Below are 21,530 nucleotides of genomic sequence, written 5' to 3'. Positions count from 1 at the left end.
CATAAATGACACAGACCCTCGGTTATTTCTTGGTTTGGAATTTGTGAAATGTCGTTTTAAAGCATAACAGCAAATCTCTATTAGAAGAAGTGTTATTAATTGCTTAATTTAAAAAAAAGTTGTAATGTTTTGCTCAATCCTGATAGGTTTAGCAGAAAGATGCCTATGTTATTAGGCAGTGGTTGGTAAAATTACTCAGTTACTTGCTTACTTACTTGAATGCTCGAGTACTATTTTGAGGTACTTGTAATTAATAAATTAATTTTAACTATTACAATTTAAAGAAAAGAAAATGACTGACAGCTCACCAGTTAATGACAAACAGTCTTCTGTTTAGTATTATTAAACTAATAATATGGTCCTAGATGTTTGTTCAAATTAGCTGTAATAGAGGTAATCCAACTGTTGATTTCAATTATGTTGATGTTTATGGTGAACCTCCTTGGCCACAGGGGGGCGTCGTTGCCTGATTCTGAAGCGTCGAAGAAGAGCGCTTCCGTTTTCCTTTCGGCTCCCGCCCCGCTCCGCCATCATGAAGTCCTGAACAAAAACGAATGAGAGTCGAGCAAAATGGGGATAACACGAACTGGTAGATGAAATCCGCGGACAGCGCCAGCGTAATGACAGTACAAAGCGGAGCGCGGAGCGGACCCTTGGAAATTAACGAATCCGTTTCCCATTGAACGCGTCCCAGGCATCTCCTCGCGTTACGTTATTTAGTTAGCGGTGTTGCTAACGGCAGCTAGAGCTAGCCCCTGATTTTCTTGGGAAGACAGCTCCGCTGCTAGCTGGCTGGCTAGTTTAGCAGGCAGGCGTCAGTCAGACAAGCTGTCACTTTAATTGACTGGCGCTTTGCTCATGTCGAGTTGTGCAGACCCGCAAGCTGTGCATTTGACTGGGAGCATCAGGATGGAGAGGGGTTTAAGTAAACGCATCGACAGGCAGAATATGGCTTGTTCGTGTTGAATAGGCTCCGGTGCCGAGGAAAGGGGAGTGAGACCAATATTTTTCTTTCCAGGCCGGTTAGCTAGCCTTAGGGCTAGCTACAGTGGATCCCATAAGCCACGGTAAGACATTATAAATCATTCAGCATGCATTGCTAAAGCGGCCGAATGCGCTTCTCCATCTTCCTTTGCGGAGGCAGAGTACCTAGCATAATTACAAAGCTATTTTCAAACCCCGGAGACGTTGACATTGACATGTCGGCTTGTTGTTGGCCTGCAGCCTGAACACCCATACATCCCTGAGTTGTTGTTGTCTACTGTTGAATACACGTCCTGTATTTCTCCATTGGTGAACTGGAGCAAAGATAGCCTAATTGACCAACCAAGTGCAAAAGCCATCTCGCTTGCTCAGCTGAGATGCAGAGTGTACATGGTGCTGATGGCAAGCTTCCACTGGGATAATTACTGATCTGTCTCACCAGCCAAGGACAATAAACATTTATGTTTTTGCAGAATATGCCCAGGGTGCAAACCTGCATTCAGGATGGAGTGATCATCTTGACTGAAACCACACAATTCTGGCATTTGTTGCCTCATCCTATGTATGTCTGCAACGAGTAGGGGATGGATGGGTGCTTTAAAAAGACTGAGAGCTTGCTTTAGGGTTGGTTGCAAGATTGAAAGAACTTCTCATTTTCAAAGGGAACCACACGCTTCCTCTTTTACGGTAGCAAAAAGGACCTTGAAAGAAACTTTTCATCTGATGCTGATCAATTTGAAGTGTGTGGATAAGGACATGAAGGGCCAGTTGTTCAGTTACTGCCCACTTAAAAAAAATATGGAACACGTGTTACATTTCCACATCGATCCTTTGACAAGTTACTAATGTCCCATGATATACCTTATATTGGTCACAGTACAGAAGCTAAAAACAGCATTTAATGTATCTCGTGAAATTCTGGCCTTTCTTTGAATATCGCAGTGTTAATACAGCAGTATTAACTTTTGGCAGTATTGTTCAGCCTTATATAGTGAGAGACAGATGGATGTGTGAATGAATGGGTGGGTGGTTGGTTATTTGAAGCTGATGGGCATTTTTGATATTTCCCATCCAAATGAGCCAACACGGATTTGCAGTTTTTGTATACTTAAATAGTACTGGATATTTAAAAAAAAAATGCTCAAGCTACATCAAAAGGCAAATGTACAGTACATAAATTGAAACAGTTCATAATGTAAAGTTAGAATGTGCATCGAGAGGCCGGTGACCCTATTTCCCCAGGCGGCTGGTGTTTCCAAAATAAACGCTGGTAATCCTTCCAAATAACAGACGCTAACCCAGTGTGTCTCTTCCACGCTCGCCAGGCGCTGGCCATGCCAGCGAGTGTGCGGGCCGGGAGCCTGAAGGACCCGGAGGTGGCGGAGCTGTTCTTCAGGGAGGACCCGGAGAAGCTCTTCACAGACCTGAGGGAGATAGGTCATGGGAGCTTCGGAGCGGTCTACTTCGTGAGTTACTTTTCTTGGTGTTTGTGTCCGTCATAGGTTCCTCTTATAGGTGTGAATTGCAAGTGTTTCTTCTTTGTCACCTGGTCTCATGATATGGATACCCTAGTCATGTAAACGCAACATTTTGGGCTATATGAATTTCAGTCAAAATCATTACAAAGGGGTCTTTTTAACAGTTCGGTTTAATTAGCTAAACCTAACTAATATAATTAACACTAAAATTAACTTAAATACAATCTTAAATACATCTGTAAAATATGAATATGGCTGCCTAATTATTAGGAACCTGACAAATAACCCAGCTGAGTAAGGACAAACATTTTTTAGATTTATCGTCACATACACTTACATACTCTACTGATAAGCTTGGATTTCGATGTTTTGAGATGGAACTTTGTCACAATGTTTGATATCATATTAACCCAAAACATCTAAATTGAATTATAATAAATAAAATATAAAAGATTACTGCTTGCAGCTCTAATAGTGATAATAGTCTGTTTGTTTGTTGTAACAAGTGATAGTAAAATCCAAAAACTCGAAACACGAAAAAGATGCTTTCTCCCGTCACTGTGATGAAACTAACCTGAGTCAAAGTGGCTGATGGTATGAAAAGGTGAGACAGTAGCTGACGGACGATGGTGAGTGATGTTGTGAATCAGAGATGGTGTCTGTTAGACAAGAGGGATGGAAGTGATGAAGCTGCTGCTATACAACGTGGACAAACCTAGCCGAAGATGAAAGGTGTCAGGAGAGTATAAGGAGGTAGTCGAGTGAAGGACAAAGGACAACTTGCGAGTGGATGAAAAGCTCTGTTTAATGAAGGGTGAAAAGGAGCAGTTCATGGATGATTTGATCAACGGGTGAGAAGAAAGAAGGAGGCTGAGCAGCAGAAATCCTTGTTTTAGGAAATAGTGATTTCTCTGCTGGGCCTGGGTTCTGCTGCTTAAAGAAAACTTGAAAGAAGTAATTTTAACGCGTTGTCCCTAACCTTTCCACATTAGGCCCATGACATCCGCACAAATGAGGTGGTGGCCATCAAGAAGATGTCCTATAGTGGCAAACAGTCCAATGAGGTAAGACCTAGCAAGATTCTGATCCGTCATCTATCACAGATGTAAGAACAGTTTATCAATCTTGATTGATGATTATGGCTCTGCTGATGTTCCAGAAATGGCAGGATATCATCAAGGAAGTGAAGTTTCTCCAGAAACTACGCCACCCCAATACTGTGGAGTACCATGGCTGCTACCTGAGAGAGCACACAGCATGGGTGAGTGTAATCCAGCATGCATATCGGTGCAGATATTTGCACCACTTATAGCCCCAAACAGTTCCAGGAACTTAACTCAGGAAGTAAACTAGAAACTAATACCTCTTCCCTTTTGCGTTTCCACTGCATTTGAACAGCAATAGAGATTGGACATTTGAATTTTCACACGAGCAAAGAACGATGTAGTGTCATCATGTTGTTCCTCATATTTATTGTTGAATGACTCTGTTTAAGTTGGCTCTCATGAATTTAAAGGAAATGAGTAAAAAAACTCCTTTCTGCTGTCTCTGCTTTGCAGCCGTCTCTACTTTTGACTGCTAAGCTAATTTAGTTATTCATGTTTGGGGATGTCGGGACTAGCCAATTTCACTGTAACCGTGGTTTCATAACGGTTAGAATTGTAGAAGCGACGATAATTCTGGTTGTCCTGGTTCCTGCGTTGGTTTGTCCAATCTTCCTGGTTTGTTTTGTGTGAGTCATCCTAAGAGAAGCTGTAAAAATGTCAGAGGGAACTAACATTCCAGCCTTATATATCTGCCAAAAAAGCACCTTGCATCTGCAGCGTGGGAGCATTTTGGATAATTACAAAAAGGAGGTCTTACATAAAATGGATATCCAATTGGAAAGCTTGATATCGACAACACTTGGCCTACGTTCAAGATAATCATCCCTGCATTTATGTCCCAAGTTGAGGTAAAAAACAAACTTAAGTAGCTAATGCGCTAAGCTGGATAGATAATGGCTGGATCATAATTCCACAAGGTTTACTTTAGGAACTATCCCTCTAGACTCTCTCTGTCTCTCTCTGTGTGTGTGTAGCCTGTTTTCTGGTGTTTCTGACATCAAATGTGACGCACTAGCAAAAAAGATAAAGGCATACTCGGACTGGCAATAGGAAAGGGTTCTATTGCCTAATTTTAGAGGGTTTACGTACACTCTACTAGGAACCGGGTCATAATCGACCTCCATTTTGAGGTGGACATGAGAACACTTTCCTGGGCTGCACCCTCAGTGCATCGACAAGCTCTCGCACATAAATAACTGCACTGAACTCCCAGGGAAAAACTTCATCTTCCATTCGGGTCAAATGTGAAAAACTCCATAACATAAAGTGTACACCTGGGTTTGGCTCCCTTAAAATAGCAGCATGCAGTCTAACGCCCCCTCTGTGTTTTTCCTAGCTGGTGATGGAGTACTGCTTGGGCTCGGCTTCTGACCTCTTAGAAGGTAAGTAGGCAATAATAGAGACAAATGAGAAAGAGATGAATAAGACTCATTAATTAACAACAATGAGTTAATTACATTTGAGTCATTCACATAAATGGTCCCTGCTAATACCTCTCTCCTCCCAGTCCACAAGAAACCCCTCCAGGAAGTGGAAATAGCTGCCATAACCCATGGTGCATTGCAGGGATTGGCGTATCTTCACTCTCACAACATGATTCACAGGTAACCCCCGTTTTTCTTTTCTCACTATATGTATCTATTCTGCTCTCCTCCCCCACACTGCTTCTGACAAGAGACAGAACTAATACATGGGAGGAAGCACAATCTGTGCTGTCGAAAACGAGCTTATGCAACGGTGTTTGTGCTCACACACTGCGTGGCAACTCATTTTCTCCTTCACGTGTCTCTTGTTTATTTTGTCTCCCTCACGATTCTCCTGACTAATCATTCCTCCATATCTGATCATTCCTCTCCCAGGGATGTGAAGGCAGGAAACATCTTGCTAACAGAGCCAGGTCAGGTCAAACTGGGAGACTTTGGCTCTGCCTCCATCGTTGCCCCAGCCAACTCCTTCGTGGGAACGCCTTACTGGTAAGACATCACAGTTATTACTCATAACGGTGTCATGGACGACATGATGTGCTGATGATGAGTTACTCATTTATAAGGATTTCACCCCCCAAAAAAACACCAAAAATGGTCACCGCTTAAAAAGGATGTCATCAAGCCCAATAAGTCATATCTACCTGAGTCGTTCACCCTCTGTGTTCTCCAAGCTTCTCCTGACGTGCATGCTTTTAGTGCATGTTCGATGTGAGCATGCCCCACTGGCTGCCTCTCTGCACTGCGCTCATGCAGCGTTCACATACAGCGTTAATGCAGAAGCCTAGCACCCATCCGCCGGCTCCCCCCTCAGGTAAACACTGTTAGCTCTGTCAGCACTTTTTACGTTTTTTGTACTTTACTGCTTTTATCACTGTTAGCTGCAAGCTGCCGGCTCAGCTGTTGCTACGTCGAGAGGCTGTAGAAATGCTCCCAATCTGCTATTAGATACTACAGGTCCCAGAAGGCTGGGACAGGAAATACTGGTTCAGCAGATTCTTTTAAATTACTGCTCTCTTGTTTTATAGATGCATTTTTGTTAAACAATCGCATTAAGCGCTAACCGTGATGACAAATTCATTGTACTTCCTGTGCAAAAAATAAATAAATTAAAAATGTTTTTGATATTAAAATCTCATTATTTTTAATTTACTTCTTTATTGAATACTTTTACCCCCCATGCACAAAAAGAAACACAGTTTGCCTCTCACTCCTAATTGTCCCTAGTCATGCAAGAGGCTTCAGTTTTATTTGCAATACACCAAACTTCAAATAGCTGACTACTCACTTCTGGCTGGCTGTGCTTAATTTATCGTCATACTTGAAGCCAAAAGGGTTCCAACAAGGTGTGGCCGCCTGAGAGTCGGATTCAAATTCATTCAAAGCATGCAGCAAACTCGAACAACTGCATGGTGCCTTTACTGTCAGTCAGGAGAAACCAAAGTGATTTTCTTTTTTACTGACATACTGATACTTTAGTTCCATATTATTTATTAACATATATATTTAAGGTGCTGGAAGCAGCAAGTGTTGAATATTTTACATTCAACCAATCCTTTCAGCCCCATATATCATCCATAATTGCACTGTTAATCGTCTCCAGGTTACTGTTGTTGTTGTCCATGAGTCAGCCTAACCCTGGTTTTTGTCTATTCATGTGGCGTTGACGTGGGGATGAGGGTGAGCCCTGCGGTGGTGTTCTCTGTTGGTCCAGAATCAAAGGAAAGGAGTTGGAAATGGCTGAATTGCTTTGTTGTATCCTCCATACAGGATGGCCCCTGAGGTGATCCTGGCCATGGACGAGGGTCAGTACGATGGGAAAGTGGATGTGTGGTCACTTGGCATTACCTGCATAGAGCTGGGTAAGAGATGGCCCAAAAATGTTGTGTGTGGTTGTGTGTGTTTTTTCACAAAGCTGAAAGCATCCAACCCTTTTCTCCTCTTATTCCTTTGTTATTTTTTCTTTTTTTTTTTGTTATTGCTCTCGATCTGCCACTCTCGGTCACGCCATGCCTTGCTTTGTCACTCTGTAGCGGAAAGGAAGCCTCCTCTGTTCAACATGAATGCTATGAGTGCCTTATACCACATCGCCCAGAATGAGAGCCCCGTGTTGCAGTCTAATCACTGGTAAGAGTCCATTAATATAAATAAGACTTGATGTTGATTTCATGTGCAAAGTAGAGCATTTTCTTAGGCTGCTTAGTTATAAATGTTGCTTTTATGAAATGGCTTATAATGTTCAGGTTTTATTCACCATAATGATGAAATCTATAAGGGGTAAAAGTGCTGAAAAAAAGAGGAATTTTTGATGACGGTGATACCAAATATATTCATGGATCTGTGCCATTAGAACAACATTTAAAAGCTTCTTTCATTTAACACCTGTATGTCATGCCGATATGATGAAAATGTTATCCTTTTCAGGTCGGATTATTTCCGCAATTTTGTGGACTCCTGTTTGCAGAAGATCGCCCAGGACAGACCTACCTCTGACGTGCTGCTCAAGGTACAAACTGCTGTTTGATGTTGTACATGAAGGCGGGCAGACGCGTGTGATTATCTCATGATCAACCAAGAGGAAATATTAATAAGAAGAGCTTTAACCAGGGGACTAATTGTTTTAAACTTGAAGGAATAAATATAATTTGCATGATAAATAATGCAATGTAGATTATACAAAGGGCACAAATGGTCCTCTCAAATGTATGTATAGTTTTCAGTAATGACAATAATCCAATTTCACAGATGAAAACATTACATCACCAGGTGTTAGTGAGTTATTTAAGAATAAAGTTTCTCTCCAGTTACAACCAGCTGTTCAGTTTTAAATAAACCCCACTGTTTACATTTGCTGATCCATTTGGCCCAAGCACGAGCTGGCATAACAAGCAGATCAACTTGTTGCGGTTGGGGAAACAAATAATTTGCTGCTGCCGAATTTCCCCTTGAAATTGTCAGTGAGAGTAGTGTGAGCATTAGTGTACGGTAGGTTTGATCTTAACATCTTAACAATAATTGCCGCTGTAGATATTACATTGGTTGTTCCTGATGATTTAATGTCAGACATTAATGAACCTATGACTGTGATCGCATCGTTCATCCATTCTCCTCACCCTTCTGTCCACCCAGCACCATTTCCTATGCAGAGAGCGTCCCGTGACGGCTGTGATGGACCTGATCGCCCGCACAAAGGATGCCGTGCGCGAGCTGGACAACCTTCAGTACCGGAAGATGAAGAAAATCCTCTTCCACGAGGCACACAATGGCCCCGCACCAGAAGGAGGCGATGAGGAAGAGGTATGAATCGGACAGAGGAGGAGGAAGAGGCCGACAGAGCTGTAGGGAAACATGGGGTTCAAAAAGAAGGAAGGGGTGGAAGCAGGGTCTGTCAGGGAAAACAGCTGTTTCTAGCATCCATCCTGCCTTTGTATTGTACTTCTCAATATATATTGTGAACTTAGGGCCCCTTCCTCCCCATACAAAGGCCTTTGTTAGGCCATTAACATTTAATTCCAGTTGGGTGTCCCCCCTGGAAAGGAAATGAAGGAATTCTGAGAATGTGGGGCTGTGCTTTACTAGAGTGTAGGTCTGTTTCATATTTTACAGTATAAGAATAACTGCTATGTACTGGTCACATGACTACCACTGCTGCTGTCATCCTATGAAGTAAAGAAACCCTCCTGAAATCGTTGCCTTTCCCCAGAACCTTTTAACCGTTTTGACAGTTAACTTACTCTTTCTTTTCCGCCAGGACGTGGAGCAGTATATGCTTCGCACCGGCACAGTCAACAGCATGGAGAGCTCCCACTCTCTGCCATCCATGTCAATCAGCGCCAGCTCCCAGAGCAGCTCGGTGAACAGCCTGGCAGACGGCTCCGACGACAGCGGGGAGATGGCCATGATGCAGGAGGGAGAGCACACCGTCACCTCCAACAGCTCCGTCCTGCACAAGCCCCTGGTCAGTCCAAATGTTTGACTGAACAAACCCCTCTTTTACATGTTTGGCACCACTTCACATGGAGTCTAGTCTATATCTTAAAAAGAGAGAAGAGTGTCATAATAATAGAATAGCAATCCAATTTGTTCCAATCTCTTTACATTTGTTGCGATTATTAGAATCGGTGAGTAAATTATGTAACAATATTGGAAAGTGTGGGCCAGCTATCATTGCCAGACCAATTTTACACATGGAAACATTCACCGCCTACACGAAATGGAAAGTAATGACCAATTTAGACCTGCAGTTACACTGTAGACGTGACAGTGTTGCCACCTACAGAGCAGGAACAGAACATCTCAGCACAATAGCAAGTTCCCCAGACCAACTGGCAAAGTTTAGTTGGACTGAGTGAATCTCCACTGAGCCAAAGCCTCAAATTAAAGTTAATGTTGCTGTTGTATAATATTTAGTACTAGGATGGTAGTCAGTTGGAGTCCTGTCCTTAAACCACCACAAACTCTTCTGAATCATTTCCCTCTCTTCTGTTTTCTCCTTTGCTCCACTTTGTAGAGCCATGACAACATCTACGATGATCCCTATCAGCCAGAGGTCGACCCGCTACGAGAAGCTTCATCCGCTGTTGGCGGTGGCGGCATCGGCATCGGTGGAGGAGGAGGTGCAGGAGGTGGAGGAGGAGGAGGAGGTGGGAGGCGGCGTCGAGGCAGAGACCATTTTGCCACCATCAGGACAGCCTCGCTCGTCACTCGTCAGATCCAGGAACATGAGCAGGGCTCGGCCCTGAGAGAGCAGATGTCTGGGTAAGGTGACATTCATACCATATATTACTATAAAATGAAGAAAACGTGTTTATTTCTATAGTTCTTAACCATTCTTACTGTTTGAAAGGGCTTTACAGTCTACAGTGTAAACATCTGGAAATAAAACGGACTCCCCTAACTGTTGAACTTCTAAACCTTGTTAGAAATGAAAAGTCAGTCGGAGGGCTTACCTTCCTTCTAGCTAACTACGCCCGTGTCTCCTCGCAGCTACAAGCGAATGCGGCGGCAGCACCAGAAGCAGCTGATGGGCCTGGAGAACAAGCTGAAGGCAGAGATGGACGAGCACCAGCTGAGACTGGACAAAGAGCTGGAGAACCAGAGGAACAGCTTCTCAATGGAGGGAGAAAAGCTCTCCAAGAAGCACCAAGCTATCTTGGAGAAGGAGGTGAGCTGGTGGAAGGTGAGAGGAGAGCACACACGGAGACGAATACGATCTGTAACGATTACGAGATGGGGTGGAAAAAAATTGGCAAATGATATTGACGATGCAGCAGGTAAGGGAAGAGTTTGAGTCTGGAAACGGACAAGCTCTATAGGGACGGCAGCCTCCATCAGTCCTGATATCGGACTAGCCGGGGCAGCTTGGAGGGAGATATATGTGACTGCAGGGTTCATACAGTTATGTGGAGCTGCCACAATGGAGGCAGCAGGATAGCTGAGGTGTTGAGGAGGCTCATAAATAAGCTCTGATCAAACCAAGCCTCTCCCACTTACATCTTCAGCCACTTCTGAATCCACACCTGCTCATCACAGCCGTGAATGTTCCAGTTTTTAATCTTGTGCTTCTCATAACCGTGATGTTATTGAGATTGAGTGGTGTTGTTTTTTCCAGACGAAGGCGGTCCTCACAGAGGAGAAGAAGTTCCAGCAGCACATACTGGGCCAGCAAAAGAAGGAGTTGACGGGTCTGCTGGAGTCCCAGAAACGGCAGTATCGACAACGCAAAGAGCAGCTCAAAGAGGTGCTTCTAGGTTTTGTGATCTGACGACCAGTATTTGTGGATATATATGTTGATGAGCTCTACCACTGATGCTACTTATGCCTCTATCCAATTTAATTCACTAAGAAAGTAACTTCCATTTTCTTCTTCTTTTTCTTCCACTACCCCGCAGCTTGAAACAAATCCTGCATCTTACTGACAGTCTGACACTATATCAACAGCAGTCTTTCAGATTCTTCAGCTACTACCGTACTGTCTTCATTGCCTTTCATGTATTTCCACTCCAGGAACTGAATGAGAACCAGTCGACGCCAAAGCGGGAAAAACAAGAGTGGTTGGTGCATCAGAAGGAGTGTCTGCAGCAGCTGCAGGCGGAGGAAGAGGCAGGCCTGCTGCGGCGGCAGAGGCAATATTATGAGCTGCAGTGTCGTCAGTACAAGAGGAAGATGCTGCTGGCACGCCACAACCTGGAGCAGGACCTGCTCCGAGAGGTACCGTCTTAACATGAGATTGCCGTGTCAATGGATCAACAATTCAGTTCTCCCAAAACATATTTTTGACAACCAGCGGTCCAGGGGGAAGAGTCTTGATTTTGTATTGTATATTTACTGTCTGTTTGTTTTCTTTGAGTGGTGCACAGGTGGACATTAGTCTTAAAGAGAGACAGTAAATTACATTTCTCAGGTAGCAAAATCATCTCTGGTAGTAAAGTTTGTGATTCGATTCCTCCAACCTCATGATACTGAACCCCAAATTATCCCCAAAGGCTGGGCTATTGGCGTGTCAATGTGCGTGAATGGATTCCATTAGATCCTGATGGGGGCTGCCTCCGCCATCAGTGTATGAATGTGTGTGTGGATGAATGGTTGAAAAGACTAGAAAAGCACCGTATAAATGCAAGTCTACTCGCCATTTACTTCCCACAGATCCAATATCTTCAGAATAAAATATATAAGAATTATACTTAAATATTCTCTGATTAAAAAATGTATCCTGTGTCCTTCCCGCCTCTCTAAGATCTTTGTTTCTTCTCTAGGAACTTAACAAGAAGCAGACTCTGAAGGACTTGGAGTGTGCAATGCTTCTTCGTCACCATGAGTCCACCCAGGAGCTGGAGTTCCGCCAGTTGGGTCTGGTGCAGCGTACGCGGGCCGACCTGATCCGCACGCAACACCAGACGGAGCTCACCAACCAGATGGAGTATAACAAGAGGCGCGAGCAGGAGCTGCGTCAGAAACACGCCGTGGAGGTCCGCCAGCAGCCCAAGAGTCTCAAAGTGAGTGAGTCTCCTGAGGAGGGCCAGGCGACAGAGGGGCTGAGCGACACCTGGGACGGCGAGGCCGGGGTTGCGGGAGTAGCGGGGGAGGACGGGAGGGAGGGCGAATTGGAAAAGGGGAGGGAGTCCGTGGTGGAGGAGATGTATGGTGATGAACTTGATGGAGCAGTGTTGGAAGGTGATGAAATTTATACAGGAGTGGAGGAGAAGGGTGCGAGTGGCCCCGCGGTAGAAAAGACAGATGAGTTAGATGACGCCAATGAAACAAAGGGAAATGATGAGGAGGTGAAGGAGGAGTGGAGCGTTGGTGACGAGGGGACAGATGTGAGGGAAATAGAAGGAGTGCAGTGGGAGTACGAGGATGATGCACATGTAGACACTGACGAGGAAGAAGAGGCCAGGGGCGTGGCCGACGGTTGTCCGTCCGAGTTCATCTCGTCCCTGTCCCCAGAAAAGCGACGACTCCGTGAGCGAGTGATCGATGAGCTGTCTGAGTTTTACTTCCCTGATGCTGCGGAGGAGCTGGAGCCCGCGCCCATCTCTGCTCCTCCTCCTCCTCCCCCCGCCCAGACTTCTTTCCCTTCCCTCTTCTCTCACGCAATCTGCCTTCTCCTCTCTCTCTCCGTTGCCGCCCAGCCCTCCAACCTCACTTTGCTGCTGCTCTCCATCTTCCTCCTCTCCCTCCGTCGCTCACCTCCTCTGCCCTCGGTCGCCTCTGTTCTTCTCTCCGCCGAGCTCGCCTTTCTGGCGCTCTTCTTCTCGTACCTCTTCCTCCGCTCGTGCTGCTCTCTATCGCTCTCCACCTACTTGTCGCTCAGCCTCTGGGCCAGCGGCCTCTTCAGTCTAGGCCTCTCCCTCAGTTTGGGGATGTATTACATCCCCATGATTTTGATTTCAGCCTCCTTCCTCAGCTCTCCCTCCCTCTTCCTCTCTCTGTATTTGGTGGTGGTTCTGATCGTCAGGCCGGCCCGCGACTTCCTCCAACATGCGCCCCGCAAAGTCAACCGCCTCTGCATGCGAGTCCTTTTCCGCCTGCCGCGACCCCTGTTTGCCATGTGCCAGTCAGTCTTGGGCGGTATGGCTGAGCGTAACCTCTATGAGATGTTTCCCAAAGCGGGGCGCAACTGGGGTGGGCGTGAGTCCAAGATCCCAGTCCCCCTAAAGAGTTTGCCGTTAGAGTATCAGGCTCGCTGCAGTAATACCTCTCCTTTGACCAAGGGCTTTCTCTGGGTGAAGCGTTTTGGTCGACGCCCCCTCGGGGTCCTGGCAGACCTGGCTAACTCCTTAGTGATCAAACTTGCCGGACAGCTCCTTAAAAAGCTGCCGCCCAGCGTCCGGATCAGACTCCAAACGCTGGGCCTCTTGAAGAAGGAGAACCCAAGCAGGCTGCCCCTGCTGCTGCCCAGGGAGGTCAGAGAGAGGAGGCAGAGAGAGAGGAGGGGGAGGGAGATTGAGAGACAGAGGAGGGAAGAGAGGTTGTTCCGAGAGGAGGCGAAGTGGGAGTTTGGCTTGAGACGGACTTCATCCGGGCGGTTCGTCAGGGGGAAAATCCGCCCGTGGAGATAGCAGGAGTGTGAGACGAATTGAAGGAAAGAATGGGAAACGTGTGCCGCTGGTGTGTGTGTGTGTGTGTGTGATCATGCTCATTGCTCCATTGTTCAACCACGGTGTGTGTGTCTTTTTGATAAGGGTCCACATGTCTCTCTTCGTAACTAGTTTTTGGTGACATTTCTTAAAGATGAGCCATATTTTACCCTGCACTCGTTCATCTGTACATCCGTGTGCGCTGGCTGAAAGGGATTTTGGCTGTTGAAGTTTATCCAAACTTGTGTGCATACGGATAGACGTATTGTTGGGCCCTGCAAAAGTAAACATGCAGCCGAACCCACGGTTACTGTACCAAACCTAGTGAAGTTTTCATTATTGTGCTTTTTGTAAAAGTTTTTTTCTTTTAAATTTTATTATTTTGCTCTTAATTTGTAAGACAGATATTTTTATGGTTATTTTTTAAGACCGGTTTTGTGCAATCATTTGTTTTTCTTTATAGTGGTCTTATTTCAAAGGGTGAACTGTTGTCTCAGTGCTTAGAACAAATATTACAGTGTTGCATAGCTCCACGGCTATAATTTCACTCCCCAAAGCTGAATACTGTGAAAAAAACAACCCTAATGACTTTCATCACACCCCCTGAACACTAGCCCTCAGTATGAAAGTGCAATAAACAGCTGAGCAGAAATATCTGGGACCACTATAGGACGTTTGATATCATTTTAAAGCGTAGTTCATCTGTTTAGATGTCCAAGTGGGTGAATGTTAGCTTATAGGACTTAAAATGATCCAGTTTGGGGCCATTCATGTGGAACAATAAGCCAATCCAACTCATGGTTGGTCATTATTTACTTTCAGATTCTAGTTCTATATTCTATTATTGTTGCGCTTTATGCAATGATCTTGTTATGATTTACCATGTAAACATTTAGATATATATCCCCTTAATAATTCTATAATTGTACAGCAGTTGAGTGCCTAGTTACAACTGTTTGCACAGATGTTAATGTCTCTTGTGAAGTGACGTATCCTAAATGAATCATGGAAACATAAGAAAGCAGGATATACTCCGAGTAGTGAAATTATAATATAATTAAAAAAAAATATTTAATAGCTCAGTGCAGCTTAATTTATATGAAGCCACATAGACAATCTTTTGAGACACGCAATCATAAAAGAAGTCCAAAGATTGATGCAACTACTGAATGTAAAAGTTACGATTGAGCAGTTGACCATCATGGAAAGAGTATTTCCAGTAATAGCAGACATCTGTTTAATTTAGCAACGCTCCAAAGACCATTAAAGAAAATGTGGAAGAACAGCTCACCTCAGCTTCATTGATGATTAATCTGTTTATTTAGCTTATGAAACATCGAAAGATGATGAAAATTGCCCATCACAACTTCCCAGATCCTCAGGTGATGTCTTCCAATATTTAGTTTTGTATGACCAAAACCCATTGATATTCAGTTTACATTGATATATGACAGGGAAAAACAACAAATCCTCAGAATTGAGGAGCTGGAACCAGAGAATATTTAGATTTTTTCCCCTCTGTTTTTAAAATGACTGAACCGATGAATCTGTCAATCAATTAATTGTTTCAGAGACAATTAATAGTGCTGTTTTTTTTAATCTCGTGCACTTTGAAAATTTGAAGACACCGAAAAATGCTCTGACATTCAAATGAGTGAAGTCAAATGAACCACGTTTAGGAGAGAATGTGCAGGCGATACATGCGTCAGGTCTGAGAGGATATTCATTATAACTCGTGCATATTTGCAATTGAAGTCTGGTGTAAAATGTCTATTAATGCTAAATATGTAGGAAAGAGGTGTTGTATGTCACAGAAGGACATTTGAGCCATTTAAATGTAGGACAATTATAAACTTAACTTTATTTGACCCAGAGGGAAGGAAACAAAAAAGTAGGGTGCTTCTTTTGGGTGACCTGCATTTCGGAAGTCAAGCTTTAAAAACAAAAAAACAACAAACATCGTTTTGTTTTAATGTTACTTATTTGCCATTGATTTGTATTTGTGTTCCAGTATCAGTTACTTCCTGTTCCTCTGTATGTTTACATGTTTGTATTCTGTTTTGGTGTGACACCGTTTCCACAGAGTTATATCACCTTTTTTTTTAAATATTTTATTTATGCAGTATTTATAAGACTAGTACTGCATTCTGTTTGGCAGCCATTTTGTTGTCCTTTTATTCTCATTTCAGTTGCATGCGTGTCGGCGTACTGTATGGCTGTGTGCTCGCAAGCATAGAACAATATTTTGTCATACTTCCAGATTTTTTTTTTTTCTTTACACCAAAAATAAATTATTTTGTGTGAAAGTCATTGTCTTTGTTTGTTTTTATGATTTTGTTTCCATTATTACCACGTCGTCTTCATTTGTTTCCCCTCATTTATCATTTATTATTTCCATTTTGTTGATCCTCATTCCTCCTCCGTCATCACCAATTTGATCTCCGTTTTCGTCTGCGGTGCCTTCGCTTTTCACCGTCACCAAACATAATTCCAACAGGTTCTGTGACTCTGATATTATGTTAAGTTATGGCTAAATAATCATTAATAGTTCTCACGAGTAGTCCGTGTTATTGAAATCCTTGTCTTATATGCCAAATCACATATTTTTGTGAGTCATCACACAGAGGGGTCTGAATATGTTAAAATATGTTATAATCATAAATTCATAATGTTATTACTCACGTACACAGGTCTGTTAATATTTTAATAATATTGAAGTTAATGTTTTCTGAAACGGACCGATTCAATAGTTCTCCCCTGACAAATGCACATCATATTTTAGAACTATAGGTCGACCTTTTTAATTAAATACATTTTAATTTAACACAATTAGCAATTATGTTTAAGTCATTGACTGAAAATGACTTCTCAGATTATTGCATCCATTTGTCATCAATCTATTGCTATTAACTCAGTAACCACTGAACTAATACACATGAATTGAAATCAAGTGTAGTACTAATAAAAAATAAAACTAGCTTAAATAAGCATGAATGTGTTCATGCATTTAATTAGTCAGACCTTCATAAAACAATAATAAAATTACAACGTGTGTTATTCTGGCTATGCTGGTGTCACTTTGAAAGGATCATCATTTGACAGGTATTTATTAAGTCATGATTACTAATGGTGGACATTTTTACCATCTGAGTCATGTCGGCCTTTTTCTTACAAAATCCATAGCAAGTCGTTAGAACATTTATAAATGATTTTCTGTTTAACATCCATCTCCGTGTTCGTTTCCAAAAGCACAGGAGCAACTTTAGCCCAGCTGCTTCCTTTTCTCTTCTCTCCCCTCCAGTCCAAAGAGCTACAGATAAAGCGTCAGTTCCAGGACACCTGCAAGATCCAAACCCGCCAGTACAAGGCCCTGCGCAACCACCTGCTGGAGAACACGCCCAAATCGGACCACAAGGCCGTGCTGAAGCGGCTGAAGGACGAGCAGACCCGTAAGCTGGCCATCCTGGCCGAGCAGTATGACCACTCCATCAACGATATGCTGTCCACCCAGGCTGTGAGTAAGGCAAGGAGACGTCATTCATTTCACACTCGCACCACACCGCCACCGCTGTACCTGGCCCGGAGGGCCGTCCCGCCTGCCTGCCCTCCTGCCTGCCTGCTGTCCTGCCCACCAGCAAGCCTCCTCCTGGTACCTCAGTGTTAATCTCCACCGCAACCCACATATCCCAATTTTATACCACATGGACACCAATCCTGCTTCCCCATACAGTTAAACCGTTAAGTCCTCTTCCAAAGCATCCTTGTCCCCTGAATTCCCTGCAAGTTCATTTCTCGGGAGGGAAAGCTCAGCAGTGGGGATGGCTTTGATGACGTTTGACATCTTAGTTCAGACGATAATTGTTAGAATACTGTAAGGAAAGAAGAAAATCGACACAGAAAAACTTTATTTCAACTCCACACGTTGAAGCAACATCATTTCTCAATTTGTCAGACTTTTGAACAGACAGACTCGTTCTTTTTCTCTTAAGGAGTGCAGAAGTTATTTGGGGTGTCTGAAAGGCATATTTTGCATTTTTTTCTGCCCTAGAATATATTTTAGTTCTTTTTTTTTTCTTGCTTTTTGTGCATCGACCTTATAGGTGCATTTTGCCACAACAATGTAGTTTTAGTAAATGTACTTATTAACGTCCCACCGCTGCTTGGGAGTGTCCGGGCTCACCCACTGCCCTCTGATAATGGGACATGGGGCTCTTAAATGAATGGGACATAGTAGGAAGTGGATGGGACGTAACAAAATGTCTCGTTCCCTTCGATGACATAACGCCCTGTGCCTCTTTTAATTACCTCACATGGCGGCGTGCCATGTAAGCCCGGTAAGCCAAATCCCCGCTGCCCTTGTCTGTCCACTCGTCTGGCCCCACTGTGGTTAAAGTCTCTTTGGGAAGGTTTCCCTCGCACTGATTAAACTCAACCCCGAGGTCACAAAAACAATAGTTTGTTTTTGTTTTCTTCTTAATGAAGAAAGTCCTTCAAATCGAGATTGAATCTTTTCCTGGGACCAGGCAGCACGCACACACACACACACACACACACACACACGTCAAAGTAGTTCAACTGTTGTGCAACATTTTGTATTCTACTGATTTATTCAGAGCACTGATATCTAAATAGTCAACATCACACGTTCTTCCTGTTATAGGTTAGATTATCAGAAGAATATGTGCTGATAATTCATATTACTTGCTTCCATATACTCATATTTTCATGCTTCACTTCACAGCATATTCAAGTCCAGACTGATCAAACTTGAGACTCCCAAACAAAACACTGATCCAACACAACTCACACTCCTGATCCTCTCCTCTCTCTCGTGCATCTCCCTCTCTTTTCTTTACGTTCGTCAAACTTTTCCCTCAACACTGAAGCACGATAAGTCGCAGGTCCAACCGGGCAAAATCCATTTTTCATGACACTGTTTTTTTCTGTTTTAGCTGCGATTGGATGAGACCCAAGAAGCGGAGTACAAAGTGCTGCGGATGCAGCTGCAGCAGGAGCTGGAGCTGCTTAACGCCTACCAGAGCAAGATCAAGATCCACACCGACACGCAGCACGATCGGGAGGTCAAGGACCTGGAACAGAGGGTGTCCATCCGCCGCGCCCTGCTGGAGCAGAGGGTCAGAGTCACTTCTATCACTTCTATGAACGCAAAGCTCCTTAAAATGTTGTAAAAACCCTCGGGTGAGTTTCAGGAATCCAGTTGTGTTGCAGAGAAGATTGTAAACCGACAAGTAATGGATGACGTTAGCTGTTATTTTCTTAAATTTTGTAAGATTCCAACACATTTCACTTTCCTAGGGTTGAGAGTTATACAATTGACTTCATCTACAGCACTTTTAACACTCCATCTGCTATGAAAGATTTTTTTTTGCGATCAGGAGTTTCAAAACAGCCTTGATTGTTTTTTGTCTCATGATTTGCAGTAAAATGAGTTCCCACGGTTTATATGTTTGCAAATGTAAATCTTGAATCTTGGATTAGGAAAATGCTTGAACATCCTTTAACAATGCTGCAAACTAAAGAAAAACGACATTGTGTTTTCATGTGTATTCTGCCGCTCTCTTCCTAGATCGAGGAAGAGATGCTGTCCCTGCAGAACGAGCGCTCGGAACGCATCCGCACCCTCCTGGAGCGGCAGGCCAGCGAGATCGAGTCCTTCGACTCGGAGAGCTTGCGTCTGGGCTTCAGCAACATGGCACTGACTGGCATTCCCAGTGAGGCCTACCCCATGCAAGGCTACCCAAACGTCCCGCCCCCCAGCTCCCGCTCTGCCGGCCACTGGAGCCACGGCATGCACCCGCAGAACGTGCCCCCGCAGCAGCACTCCCGCCGCAGCCACAACAGCAGCAGTAGCAGCGGCATCAGCAGCGGAGCGGGGGACCGCAGGAACGAGTCCTCCCCTTCCTCCCACGCCCTGGGACTGGCCCTGGGACTGGGGCGAGACGGTAGGGAGGTGCACCACTCGTCCCGCTCGTCCGCCTCCTCGTCCTCCTCTTCCTCCTCCTCGTCCTCCCACCACCAGCGCCACCACCTGCCCCAGCACTACCACCACCAGAGCACGCCACAGCTCTACCGCGAGCGGGAGCGGGATCGAGAGAGGGAGCGGGAGAAGGAGAGGGAGCGGGAGTGGGCTGGAGTGCGAGGCTCCGGCGGCGACCTGGCCCACCCACACCCCCTGCCCTTCTCCCATCACCTGCCCTCACGCTCCTCCTCTCAGTCCCTGGCCATGCTACCTCCCCCTCCACCCGCGCCCCCCTCCATCTCCGGCCCATCCTCCTCCTCCTCTTCCTCCTCCTCCTCGCAGGGAGGGATCTACTCCGGCGGCGGGCTCGGTGTGCGCGGCGCGCCCAGCTTGATGGCCCTGAGGAACAGCCCCCAGCCTCTGAGGAGGACGGCGTCTGGCGGGGGGCCCGGAGGAGCCGGGGGCAGCGACGGCGTCCTGAGCCGGAGCACCTCAGTCACTTCACACATCTCCAACGGCTCCCACCTCTCCTACTCTTAGACCGGCAGGGTGGCAGCACGAAGGTTAGGAGCGATTTAGGAAGGTAGCTATCCCAGGCTGCATCTCAATACTCTCAGCTTGCCACCTTGCCTTGTGTCCTTTCTTGGACTGATCTCTACTTTCAGAATAGCTGAAAGGCAGAGGATTAAGGGATATCACTCTTTCCTTTTAACGCACACTAAGGTAAAGAGATCAGTCACCATCAGAGGCAAAGAGAGGACAAACTGACATTGTTGAGCTGCATCCTGCTCCTTTAGACTCAGGGTGGGTAGGGAGGTTTTCTCCCATTCTCACAGGTATAAAAGAGGGAGGGAGGGAGGAATGTAACCACCTGTAATACCGCTGGATTAAGGTGACATTAGATTGGGGGGAAAAAAAGAGGTGGTTTGTGTTTTTATCTTTGTTACGGCTTGTACAAAAGTGAGACAGGAAGTGTGAAAGGAGGGATATTTTTGCCCTTTTTTTCTCCCATAGCTGCTGTGAGAGGGCGACCATGTCTTCTTCTATGATGTTCTATGCTGGAATGGAGAAAGAGAGAGGACAGGGGGGACGAAAAAAAGGTGTTCTTTTGCATTGTGTATGTACTCGTATGTAGTCTGTAGTGTCTGGATAAATCTAGCAAGCACTCGTAACTGTGGCTCCAGAAAGGGGGGAAAAAAGGGGATAATCACTAAAGATGGGTTACTTTTGTCTCCAGCCTGCTGGGGGATCGGGAAAAACACTTTTTATTGATTTAAAACTGTTGATGTTTTGTTGATTTTTTTTGTATTTAGTGTATTTAAAAGGAAAAAACACACAAAAACAACTTGCTTGGAACATCACCAATGCCTTTAAGGGGTCGTTAAAGGGATGTCGTGCCATCAAAATTTTTATTTGATGACTGCGAGATGATTTAAGAAACAGAATGTTTGTAAAGGCAAGAGACTCTGTTTTAGAATTGCAGCTGGGATGAGGAGAAATGTTTGTGTGGACGTATAAAAGTACAGGAAAAAAAAGCTTTCTGGCATCCATGACATATTGAGTATCTAAACAACATAAGTGTCTATGGGAGTCACTCCGATGCATGAGATAGATGTACAAAAAACAAAAAAAACAAAAACAAAAACATTTGTAAACATGACCGAACCACATTTGAAACGTACCGTACCTGTCCAAGTTTCACTGGCATTGAAGATCACTCGTCCCACAGTTTTGATCTTTGCTGTACATATTTATGGGAATAGTAAAAAGAGAAACAAGTCATCGGTTTTATAGAGTAACAAAAATAACGATAGTAATTTTGATATATTCAAATGAGTATCGAATTCAAGATTTAGAGCTACAACTTCAACTGCATTTTCTATAGGTGTCAATATTACCATAACTAATCCTGATGTAAT

The 21,530-nt window shown here is 44.4% G+C and overlaps 1 protein-coding gene across 3 annotated transcripts; it reads left to right on the top strand.

Annotated features, from left to right (window-relative positions):
- Positions 1-498: 498 nt before the first annotated feature.
- taok2b (TAO kinase 2b) lies at positions 499-20,801 on the top strand. 3 transcript variants are annotated; one of them, XM_084039593.1, is made up of 20 exons: positions 500-1,067; positions 2,310-2,450; positions 3,455-3,526; positions 3,622-3,723; positions 4,905-4,950; positions 5,076-5,172; positions 5,428-5,541; positions 6,823-6,914; positions 7,086-7,179; positions 7,477-7,558; positions 8,182-8,349; positions 8,804-9,010; positions 9,563-9,810; positions 10,039-10,216; positions 10,664-10,792; positions 11,059-11,262; positions 11,808-12,047; positions 16,933-17,145; positions 18,584-18,766; positions 19,219-20,801. In XM_084039593.1, the coding sequence occupies exons 2-20, from the start codon at positions 2,319-2,321 to the stop codon at positions 20,149-20,151; spliced, it is 3,534 nt and encodes a 1,177-aa protein (XP_083895719.1). In that variant the 5' UTR covers positions 500-1,067; positions 2,310-2,318; the 3' UTR covers positions 20,152-20,801. The 3 variants fall into 3 exon arrangements, with proteins under 3 accessions (XP_083895717.1, XP_083895719.1, XP_083895718.1); XM_084039592.1 differs by having other exon boundaries at positions 10,039-10,231; XM_084039591.1 differs by lacking the exons at positions 16,933-17,145; positions 18,584-18,766; positions 19,219-20,801 and having other exon boundaries at positions 499-1,067; positions 11,808-15,937.
- Positions 20,802-21,530: the final 729 nt, after the last annotated feature.

This window comes from Eutrigla gurnardus (assembly GCF_963514095.1).
Source record: "Eutrigla gurnardus genome assembly, chromosome: 22".
Lineage (NCBI taxonomy): Eukaryota > Metazoa > Chordata > Actinopteri > Perciformes > Triglidae > Eutrigla > Eutrigla gurnardus.
The sequence above is the reverse complement of the archived record's forward strand: the minus strand, read 5'-3'. Positions and strand labels throughout refer to the sequence as shown.

What these genes read in the sequence shown, in the direction of transcription:
- taok2b (XM_084039591.1), top strand. Translation starts at nt 2,319, where the DNA reads ATGCCAGCGAGTGTGCGGGCCGGGAGCCTGAAGGACCCGGAGGTGGCG. An exon ending in GCTTCGGAGCGGTCTACTTC is followed by an intron (nt 2,451 to 3,454) that starts GTGAGTTACTTT and finishes TTTCCACATTAG; the next exon opens with GCCCATGACATCCGCACAAA. An exon ending in TGAGAGAGCACACAGCATGG is followed by an intron (nt 3,724 to 4,904) that starts GTGAGTGTAATC and finishes TGTTTTTCCTAG; the next exon opens with CTGGTGATGGAGTACTGCTT.